The 12,031-nt window shown below is 38.0% G+C and overlaps 1 protein-coding gene across 1 annotated transcript in view; it reads right to left on the bottom strand.

The window, feature by feature from the left end:
* Positions 1–12,031, bottom strand: part of STT3B (STT3 oligosaccharyltransferase complex catalytic subunit B) — a 101,105-nt gene that overhangs the window by 11,072 nt on the left and 78,002 nt on the right. Inside the window, exons 7-11 of the mRNA XM_069561308.1 lie at positions 10,994–11,140; positions 9,877–9,925; positions 5,729–5,883; positions 2,087–2,298; positions 492–679 (exon numbers count right to left, since the gene is read on the bottom strand). Coding sequence (XP_069417409.1) covers positions 492–679; positions 2,087–2,298; positions 5,729–5,883; positions 9,877–9,925; positions 10,994–11,140 — 751 coding nt within the window. The remainder of the gene's footprint in view (positions 1–491; positions 680–2,086; positions 2,299–5,728; positions 5,884–9,876; positions 9,926–10,993; positions 11,141–12,031) is intronic.

Here is a 12,031-nt window from a genome sequence, read left to right as displayed (position 1 = left end):
GTAGGGAAAAAGGAAAAAAAAAAAAGAAGAGCTAGACTAGTGCTTCTTCTACTTTCATAGGCATACAAACCACCAGGCTATCATGTTAAAAAGCAAAGTCTGATTTAGTAGTTCTGAAATGGAGCCTGATATTGCACAAGTCGGAAGAACACCCATGTGAAGCAGAAGCTGGGGTGGGAATGAAGGGGCAGTACAGAAACCACCTGTTGTTAAATTTCAGCTACATCAGAATCCCTGGGGCACTCCCTAAAACAGATTTCTGAGTCTCACCCCCAGGTTTCTAACTCTACATGCTTAGGTGGGGTCAAGAATGTACATGTCTAATGGGTTTCCTGGTAATGATGATGCTGTGTCCAAGCACGACACTTTGAGAAAGACTAATGTGTATGTTATACATGCAAAGATATTCAGATAGACCTCTGAATTCTATCTTTTGAGACAAGAGAAAAGAGCAGGTGTGGAATCCTTTCATAGTCAAGCCAACTTCTTACCCATCATGATTGTAGGAAGCCAGGACCACGCTTGGGCTGGAGTAAGCATTGCTTGTGACCCAGGTGCAGTGGACTGCAAACATCATCAACAGCATCAGCATCAACATGGTGACAATGCTTTTTATATTAGGGCCTAATCCCTCTTCCGTTTTTTCCTGCTCAGTTACATGCTTCCTCACTTTGCCTGCCTGAAAATACAGAAAACTGATGAGACTAATTCATCATCTGACTTGCTTTCATTAAGACATTACATGGAGAAGTTGGGAGAATGTCATCTATCAATTTAATTCTTTCAAGAGGAGAATCCATTAGGAATTCTTGTGTGGGTCATACAATGTTTTCTAAAAAGCTATCAAGGTAGATTGTCAACGAGAAGACTTCCTGGAACTAAAACCAATCCAGGAACTGGTTGCAGAGCAAAATATCTCCAGTAAGAAGTTGCTTCGGAACTCAATTGACCTTATGTTTACATAAATACGAAGGGGAGAACCAAATGGTCTCATCCTGGCAACCTTTCCTTATAAAAAAATTGAATTCCTCATCCTGAAAAAAGCAAAGTTCAGTTATAATCCAGGACTTTGTAGGACTTTAGTACAGGAAAAAAAAAAAAGTTATCAGAATGAGTTTTCCAATTTCCAAACCCTAAATCAATAGGCTTGTTAAAATCAAGATTGTATTTTTGAAAACAAAACAATAAACCTCATCAAAAACCAGGATAGAACAGGACAGAGTCATAGGGTCTAAACTGCAGGTTAATTATTAAGAAACCACAAAACAAAAATAACCACAACAGCAGGCATGTGCTTTAATAGCACTAATCTGTATGAATGATATTGGAGCTATCATAATAAGGAAAGAAAAATTTTAAACTGCTACTTAAACACCTAGTTAATATAGTAAAGTTTGTTGTTCAAGTCTTTCCACACTTCCACCAAATCTAATTCTGCTCTGTTTCCTGAGATCTTAAAAGTGAATTACATTATATGGGCCCAGCACCTAGTACTAATGAACTGGAGATTTTTTTTTTAAGGCATTTAATACCCTTCATATGGGGTTTCCTAGGTGGTACAGTGGGTAAAGAATCCACCTGCCAATGCAGGAGATGTGGGAAGATCCCCTGGAGGAGGAAATGGCGACCTACTCCAGTATTCTTGCCTGAAAAATCCCATGGACAGAGGACCTTGGCGGGCCACAGTCAATGGGGTCACAAAGTGTCAGACAAAACTGAGCATACACAATATCCTTCATTTACTATTCAGTCTACCAGATATTTAAGAAGTTTACACTGAATATGGACTTCAAGGATAAACCCTTGTGCACATGGTTTCAGAAAGAATTATAGTGTTAAATTTTATGTAATTTAGTAAGAACATCAGCTTTTTGCTCTCAAAATAGGGTTTTAGTTTAAAAACCTAACCCAAAAGGTGATTATATACTCTGGTGACATTCTATTTTCTTATTCGGAGTAAAAAGACAAAGTAGAAATGTCAGTCCATCTAGATTCTTGTTTAACCACACTTAACATGTATGGTTCTTACTATGGTGGAAAAACAAAACACGTAAAACTTTTAAAAGCCTTACTTTAGATTTCCCACCTTATCATACAAATTTCCTGGGTTTCTCTTGTCATCCTCATCACTGCTGTCCTCCACAGGCGGGTTTTCCCTTTTCATGTCATCCCCCAAATAGTGCTCAAAAACATTTGAGAAGGCAATTGCAGACAGCATGCAGACGACTGGAGTCAAGGTCAACATCAGCCGCACCATCACGCCCGCAAAGTAGACGGCACTGATGGCGTACAGTGCAACTGCAAAGACAAGTTCTCTTGTAATACTTCAGGAAAGAAAGGGTCCCAGGAAGACCCACTGATTATTCAAAACTACTTCAAAGGACAATCGAAACACTGACAAACATCTCATAAAAGGGCTGTTTTTAAACTGATAATCTGAACCAATTTCAAAGTCATATTTAGAGATTATAACTAGTATTGACCAAGTAAACACTGCATATCCATAGTTGAGAGAAATGTATCAAGATTCAAATTAATTATAGCTATTATGGGGAATGAGACAATTTGTTATTTGTCAACAGCGTCACATATTAGAAAAATCCATAACAGAAAAATGTGTTTGGTGAATTATATTATTAGGCACAGTAAGTTTATAGAATCAAATAGAGTCTATGAAAAGCTCATGCCAATATTTGGCATAAAGCCTGCTTTAAAGTAAGAACAGGATGAGAAGAAAATAATTTATTAACCAAAGGAGGAACTTATGAAGCTATTGCCAAGAAACTTTAAAATCTGGAAGTACTTTCCAACAGTCAAACCATTCCAGATAATGTGCTCACCACGGGGAAAGGCTCTATTCATTTCTAGCTAGAGGCTGTAAGTTTACAAAGTTACTGAGTCATCTGAGTGCCCATCTCACTTGAAACGAATTCATATTTTTTCCTGACTAAAAAATAAATTTACTATACAATATTGTTTATCTCAGTGACTTTTTATATGCACATACCTATGTAATTGCCACCCATACACAAAACATCTGTATCCCTCCTCAGGAGAAGCCCTCATGCCTCTTCCTAGTCAATAACCACTACACTCTCCCATGAAACAGGTAATCACTATTTGAACTTTTAAAGCAATAATTTAACTTTCCTTATTGTTAGTTCAGTTCAGTTGCTCAGTCATGTCCGAATCTTTGTGACCTCATGGACTACAGCAAGCCAGGCTTCCCTATCCATCACCAACTCCCGCAGCTTGCTGAAACTCCTATCCATCGAGTCAGTGACGCCATCCAACCACCTCATCCTCTGTCATCCCCTTCCCTTCCCGCCTTCAATCCTTCCCAGCATCAGGCCTTTTCCAGTGAGTCAGTCCTTCACAGCATGTGGCCAAAGTGCTGGAGCTTCAGCTTCAGCATCAGGCCTTCCAATGAATATTCAAGATTTATTTCCTTTAAGGATTGACTGGTTTCATCTCCTTGCAGTCCAAAGGATTTTCAGGAGTCTTCTCTAACACCACAGCTTGAAAACATCAATTCTTCAACGCTCAGCTTTCTTTATGGCCCAACTCTCACATCCATACATGACTACTGGAAGAACCATAGCTTTGACTAGATGGGCCTTTGCCAGCAAAGGAATGTCTCTGCTTTTTAATATGCTGTCTATATGCTGTCTAGGTTTGTCACAGCTTTCCTTCCAAGGAGCAAGTGCCTTTTACAAAAGTAAGATGGCTGAAGTCACCATCTGCAGAGATTTTGAAGTCAACTGTTTCCCCATCTATTTGACATGAAGTGATGGGACTGGATGCCATGATCTTTGTTTTTTGAATGTTGAGTTTTAAACCAGATTTTTCGCTCTTCTCTTTCACCAAGAGGCTCTTTAGTTCTTTGCTTTCAGCCAAAAGGGTGCTATCATCTGCCTCTCTGAGGTTATTGATACTTCTCCCAGCAATCTTGATTCCAGCTTGCGCTTCATCCAGTCTGGCATTTCTCATGATGTACTTTGCATATAAGTTAAATAAGCAAGGTGACAATGTACACCCTGGACGTACTCCTTTCTCAATTTGGAACCAGTCCACTGTTCCACATCTGGTTCTAACTGTTGCTTCTTGACCTGCATACAGATTTCTCAGGAGGCAGGTCAGGTGGTCTGGTATTCCCATCTCTTTAAGAATTTTCCACAGTTTGTTATAATCCACACAGTCAAAGGCTTGAGCAAAGTCAACGAAGCAGATATTTTTCTGGGATTCTCTTGCTTTTTCTATGATCCAACAGATGTTGGCAATTTGATCTGGTTGTACCTTTTCTAAATTCAGCTTGAACATCTGGAAGTTCTCAGTTCATGTACTGCTGAAGCCTATCTTGGAGAATTTTGAGCATTACTTTGCCAGTGTGAGATGAGTGCAACTGTGCAGTAGTCTGAGCATTCTTTGGCATTGCCTTTCTTTGGGACTAGAATGAAAACTGACCTTTTCCAGTCCTGTGGCCACTGCTGGGTTTTCCAAATTTGCTGGCATTCTGAGATCAGCACTTTAACAGCATCATCTTTTAGGGTTTGAAATAGCTCAGCTAGAATTCCATCACCTCCACAAGCTTTGTTCGTAGTGATGCTTCCTTATTCTTAACACTTTATAGAAATAAAATCATATAAAAATATTCTCTTTTGTACTGTCTTGTTTACCCACGCTACTCTTGTATTAATTGTTGTGCTGTATTCCACTCTAAAATGCCTAAGAATCTCTTTTTTCTACTGCTGATAACCTTTGGAATGTTTCTAACTAGGGGGCTATTATGGATAAAGCTGCTATGTACTTTGTTAGACATGCCCTTTGTTAGACACACACACTCCCTTCTCTTAATATCTAGGATTGGGACTGCTAAATCATGAACGGGGCAATATGTTAAGCTAATTCTTCTTGAGTGATGTAGCATTAACATGGCTTTCTCCAAAGTCCACTGACCTATATAAGCCAGAAAAGAATGAGTGCCATTCTTTGGTTAGCACCTGCTGCTGCTGCTAAGTCGCTTCAGTTGTGTCCAACTCTGTGTGACCCCATAGACGGCAGCCCACCAGGGTGTGTCTATGGTTAGCACCTATGCAGATGCTATTTCCTCTCTCCTGACTTCACTCTGAAACTCTAACTTTTGGGTGTCATGCATGGTCCAGGCCACGAACTTGTACAAGATATTTGCTTGTGTGACCCTGTGCATATTACAAACCATTTTCAGTTTCAGGTTTTATCTTAAACAATGGCTTTAAAATAGTTTGCAATTCTAAGTCTTGTTGTTGAAAATTACACAAATCTATCAGCCAACAGGATATTTACTTACAGGTGATTCTTATTCTATTACAAAATGTACTTTCCACTGAAATTTTTTGGATCATGGATGCCCCTGCAAAAGCCTTCCTACTGAGACAGAATTAACTGAGAAAACACAGCCAAGTCTATTCTATCAACAAAGTTATAATTTCCAATTCTCAGCCACAGACTATCATTACATTAACTTCTCAGAAAACAGTAAGTTGAATGAAAAGCTTACATACTAGTCCAAAATTTAATAATTAAGAGTATATATAATGCAAATTCATTTAATTTTTCTTGGTTAAGCACTTATGCAAAGTAAGAGAGGAAAGTTTATCTTCATGCAAAGTCAAGCAATGACAAAACTTTAAGGTAGAATGATAATCTCAATAACAAAAATAAACCAAAGTATATATTAAAAACCTCTTACCAAATACTCTTTCATCGTTGATATTTTTAATGCAGAACCACAGGCCTGCTGGGAAGGTACACACAAGAATATGTAGATCAAAGAAGAAAGATACCCAAGTTGTAGGTTGATGCTCAGACACTGATGCAATAATTGGAATGTGTATTTTTGCATACCTGGTATTAAAGAAGTTAACGTTATTTAAAATTAAATGATAAAACAGAAGTTCCTTTTAGGTGAATAAACTTTCTTTGATTGTACTAATAGATATGGTTCCCGTCTCTCCCTCTTCTGGCTTAAAAGTACATTCCAATGTTACTTGCTGTATCTGACACACACTGGTAAAACCAAAATCAACATACTTCCCCCTAAAACTAGAATTATCTAAAGCCAGTTATAAAAGTGTTGGCTCTGACTTCTACCACAAAAATCCTTGCTCAAATAGGAATTTCTTTGGCACTTGTTCTGATGCTGTAAAGAACAATACTGCATAGGAACCTGGAATGTTAGGTCCATGAATCAAAACAAATTGGAAGTGGTTAAACAGGTGATGGCAAGAGTGAACATCAACATTTTTGGAATCAGTGAACTAAAATGGAATGGAATGGGTGAATTTAACTCAGATGACCATTATATATACTACTGTCGGCAAGAATCCCTAAGAAGAAATGGTGTAGCCATCATAGTCAACAAGAGTCCAAAAATGCTGTACTTGGATGCAATCTCAAAAATGACAGAATGATCTGTTTGTTTCCAAGCCAAACCATTCAACACCACAGTAATCCAAGTCTATGCCCTGACCAGTAATGCTGAAAAAGCTGAAGTTTAATAGATCTATGAAGACCTACAAAACCTTCTAGAACTAACAGCAAAGGACGACATCCTTTTCATTATAGGGGACTGGAATGCAAAAGTAGGAAGTCAAGAACTACCTGGAGTAACAGGCAAATTTGGCCTCGGAGTATAGAATGAAGCAGGGCAAAGGCTAATAGAGCCAAGGGAACACACTGGTCATAGCAAACACCCTCTTCCAACAACACAGGAGAAGACTACACATGGACATCAGCAGATGGTCAACACTGAAATCAGACTGATTATATTCTTTGCAGCCAAAGATGGAGAAGCTCTATACAGTCAGCAAAAACAAGACCGGGAGCTGACTGTGGCTCAGATCATGAACTCCTTATTACCAAATTCAGAATTAAATTGAAGAAAGTAGGGAAAATCACTAGACCATTCGGGTATGATCTAAACCAAATTCCTTACAATTATACACTGGAAGTGACAAATAGATTCAAGGGATTAGATCGGATAGAAAAGAGTGCCTGAAGAACTATGGATGGAGGTTCATGACACTGCAAAGGAGGCAGTGATCAAGATCATCCCCAAGAAAAAGAAATGCAAAATGGCTGTCTGAGGAGGACTTACAAAGAGCTATCAAAAAGTGAAAGGCAAAGGAGAAAAGAAAAGATATACCCTTTCGAATTCAGAGTTTCAAAGAATAACAGGGAGAGGTAAGAAAGCCTTCTTCAGTGATCAATGCAAAGAAATAGAGGGAAATAATACAATTGTTTTAGGAAAGACTAGAAATCTTTTCAAGAAAATCAGAGATACTAAGGGAACTTTCCATGCAAAGATGGACACAATAAAGGACAAAAATGGTATGGACCTAACAGAAGCAGAAGATATTAAGGACACATGGCAAGAATACACAGAAGAACTATACAAAAGAGATCTTCAAGAACCAGATAATCATGATGGTGTGATCTCTCACCTAGAGCCAGACATCCTGGAATGCAAAGTCAAGTGGGCCTTAGGAAGCATCACTATGAACAAAGCTAGTGGAGGTGATGGAATTCCAGTTGAGCTCTTTCAAATCCTGAAAGAAGATGATGCTGTGCAAGTGCTGCACTCAATATGCCAGCAAATTTGGAAAACTCAGTAGTGGTCAAAGGACTGGAAAAGGTCAGTTTTCATTCCAATTCCAAAGAAAGGCAATGCCAAAGAATGCTCAAACTACCACACAACTGCACTCATCTCACACGCTAGCTAAGTAATGCTCAAATTTCTCCAAGCCAGGCCTCAACAGTATGCGAACTTCCAGATGTTCAAGCTGGATTTAGAAAAGGCAGAGGAACCAGAGATCAAACTGCCAACATCCGCTGGATCATCAAAAAAGCAAGAGAGTTCCAAATCGGGAAAGGAGTACGTCAAGGTTCTATATTGCCACCCTGCTTATTTAACTTATATGCAGAGTACATCATGAGAAACACTGGGCTGGATGAAGCACAAGCTGGAATCAAGACTGCCGGGAGAAATACCACTAACCTCAGATATGGAGATGACACCACCCTTATGGCAGAAAGTAAAGAACTAAAGAGCCTCTTGATGAAAGTGAAAGAGGAGTGTGAAAAAGGTGACTTAAAACTCAACATTCATAAAACTAAGATCATGGCATCTGGTCTCATCATTTCATGGCAAACAGATGGGGAAACAGTGAAAGACTTTATTTTGGGGGGCTCCAAAATCACTGCAGATGGTGACTGCAGCCATGAAATTAAGACGCTTGCTCCCTGGATGAAAAGTTATGACCAACTTAGCACATTAAAAAGCAGAGACATTATTTTGCCAACGAAGGTCCATCTAGTCAAGGCTATGGTTTTTCCAGCAGTCTTGTATAGATGTGAGAGTTGGATTATAAAGAAAGCTGAGTGCCGAAGAACTGATGCTTTTGAACTGTGGTGTTAGAGAAAAGTCTTGAGCATTCCTTGGAGTGCAAGAAGATCCAACCAGTCCGTCCATCCAAAAGGAAATCAGTCCTGAATATTCATTGGAAGGACTGATGCTGAAACTGCAACACTCTGGGCACCTGATGCGAAGAGCTGACTCATTTGAAAAGACACTGATGCTGGGTAAGACTGAACACAGGCAGAGAAGGGGACAACAGAGGATGAGATGGTTGGATGGCATCACCGAATCAATGGACTTGAGTTTGAGTAAACTCTGGGGGTTCGTGATGGACGGGGAAGCCTGACACGCTGCAGTCCATGGGGTCACAAAGATTTGGACACAACTGAGGGACTGCACTGAACAAGCACTTCCTAAGTTTGCACCAATGAGTTCGATTACCTTTTGGATGTGTGACTAGCAGAATAACTCATCCAATAAGATATCCTATTGTGGCAATACCTTTCTTAACACAGAGATGGCACAGAGGTGGTTGGTGAGAGACGTGGAAAGGACAGGACAGATTTTCTCTGAAATGTCCTAAGATTCCAAAGTGGGCAAGTATAAGTTTGAAAACAAGAGTAAGTATGACTAATAAAATTTTAACCTAGAATTTTTAACCTAGTCAGAATTAATTAACTTCTACAACTGGGATTTTTCCCTCAAACTCTCTGGTGATGCAAAGGCTGATCTCTGGGAGTATGTATCTGTTAGCTTCAGCCACCCATACATCATTTGCTTATGCCCTTTAATTAGGCTTGACTTGGGGCCTTTTTGGTATTATATCAAAGGGCAGGCCTGATCAATAAAATGTGGTAGGTTTTTTATTGGGCCACATGGAGTAACAGAATAGCAGAATCAAGGGAGAGAGATCAATATCACCAAGAGATATTTTCTTATCCTTAAGAAAACATTTTTAGAGTTAAAAAAAGTATTGAGCTAATGTAAAAATATTTTTTTATTAACTCATCTCATAAAAGCACTCTTAAAAAATGCAACAAATATCCTCTAGTATATCTGATGGTTAAAAAACACCAAGAAACTTAGATAAAATTAAATTTTTTCTCATATCTACAGCATATGGGTTTATAACATAGAATCTATCCTTAAGGGTTAAAAATTAAATATTACTAACAGATGGAAACTTTGAATACATTGGTAAAAACAAACAAAAAAAAATCAATCATTAAAATGGCATGTGATACCTGAAATGTTTTAATAAAAATAAGGAGCTGCCCATAAAGAACAGAAATATGACTTACATATCAAACTACAGGTGAACTCCAAACGGATATTATAACAAAGACAAAATACAACATTTACTAAACTGGTATATGCTAAATATTTTAGAATGTTGCCTGGTATTGACAGTAGATATTAACAATAAAGAAGACAAAAGAATATTTAAATAACATGAGGGCAAATAACTTATCTGCACTTACCCAGTGTCCCACAATGAGTAAAACCTGCCACTCCATGGTGCAATGTAACCTTGGAAGGAAAAATGCAAAGGAAATTCATTGCCCTTTCATTGTTTTTATTGGTTTTATGTTTACTGATTATTTGGACTAATTTTAAGCTAATGTTAAAAGAACTGCCTTAAAAAAAAAAAAAAGGTTATACTGTATTTCACACAGCTGGTCATCAGATATAGTAGTAGTAGCGTTAAGCCACTCAGTCATGTCCAACTCTTTGTGATCCTACAGATCCTTTGTGATCCTCTATCCATGGAATTCTCAGGCAAGAATACTGGAGTGGGTTGCCATTCCCTTCTCCGGGGGGTCTTTCTGACCCAGGGATTGAACCCGGGTCTTCTGCATTGCTGGCAGATTCTTTACTGTCTGAGCCTTAGGGATCAAATTAAAAAAATACCCATGGACATTATATTTCCAAAGAAATACAACAAGCTGACTGAAAACACTGTAGACAGCTTTCCGATTCTTTTAAACCTCTGACTGACTAGTAAAATAAAGATATTAAGAAAGCACTGGATAATTTTTAAAAGTGAGAGGTGTCCAGCATGCCAAATTTAGATCAATTACAAAGGTGATTTTAAACATTTGCGCCTTTTACTCCTGTCAATTAATTCTTAATGATTTTACGAGCTAAGCTGGTACATTAATTTGACATACCTTCAGAAAGAATTTGATTTGTTTCTAGTGACTGGTAAAGTCAGGAAAAGAAAGTAACTTAGAATCCAGCTGACTGAAAACTGATCTGGTTGGCTGTTTAGAAGCAGGAGACAGAGTATATAACACACTAGGGAGGGTAAACCTATGCCGTTAACACTGGAAACTTTGAATTTTATACATTTTGGGCCTTATCAAGAGGATGCTAGAATGTGGATTTAACAGAACCTGAAGCAACAAATACATCGTTTAAAAAAAGAAATTTGTAGTGCTGTTCAGATTTTAGAACCTTTGACTTATTTTCATACTGTTTCTAAGGAAACAATAGCTGACCTACTAGGATAAATGGAACATGTACAAAACTTGCAAAAGAATTTACCTTTTGCAATGACAGAGACAATATTCACGTCCAACAAGTGATGACACCTACCTGTATAAGTCAAATAGATGACACTAAGGAACACAGCACCTGCAGCTAGTGACACGCCCAAAAAGAATAGGGTTTGGAACTCTTGTTTTGTTAACCGGTCTCTCAGATACTGCAAGAAAGCATAAGCTTGCAGCAATGCAAAGACACCTAATTAAAGAGAAGGTTCATGTAAGTAATCAATGAAGCATTTTTCCAAGAACACTGAGAAACATTAATTTGGAAAACTGAGAATACCCCGTACAATTCAGTGATCTGACATTTCCTTTGTCAAATGACAGGTAACCAATCAATATATCCAAAAAATTCTGTTACATATTTTTTTTCTAATAAATGAACAGAGAAGTCTGGTGTGCTATAGTCCGCAGGGACATGACTTAGTGACTGAACAACAATATGTGGTTATTGTTCATAGTTGGGGTGAGTATGTGTGGTTCTGGATTCTCACTGAAAATCTGATGATAAAAGCTATGGATCATCATCATCTCAGGAAGTTAAATATACTGATATTTACAAAACGCTACAAACAAAATGACTGCCCACGGGTTTTCTCTGGGTCATGGACCTTGTGTGGAAATCTCTGATGAAGTTTTATTCACAGATCTCTCATTATATCTTGTTATCTGTGACCCAGATTAATGATGGCAAAATGCTCTGCTTTAGGGAGAATTATGTGACTTTATAATCAATATAAAAGCCCTTAATTCTAGTTAGTAGGGATGGATAAAATATTTTAGTAAGATGTAAAGAATATAAAAATGAAATGTTCCATTCCACCTAAATTTGGTAAAATGACAACTCAGTGGTATAATAACTCAGTATACAGATACATTACTATTTAATATTTGTTTATACAAAGCAAATGTTATTTAGTGTTGGCAAAAAAGGATGTTTTACCTTCTCAAAACAGCCATACCTGGGAAGACAGGCACTTTCAGAAGCCCAATACCAGAAAGTCTCAATAAATTCTCCGGTCATATTTTACTAAATTCTCCAGTCATATTTTACAGTGGTGATGTTTTAGAACTAATACAATGAAAA

This window comes from Ovis canadensis, chromosome 19 (assembly GCF_042477335.2).
Source record: "Ovis canadensis isolate MfBH-ARS-UI-01 breed Bighorn chromosome 19, ARS-UI_OviCan_v2, whole genome shotgun sequence".
NCBI classification, from domain to species: domain Eukaryota; kingdom Metazoa; phylum Chordata; class Mammalia; order Artiodactyla; family Bovidae; genus Ovis; species Ovis canadensis.
Note: the sequence above shows the minus strand (reverse complement) of the source record. Positions and strands in the feature narration are given on the sequence as shown.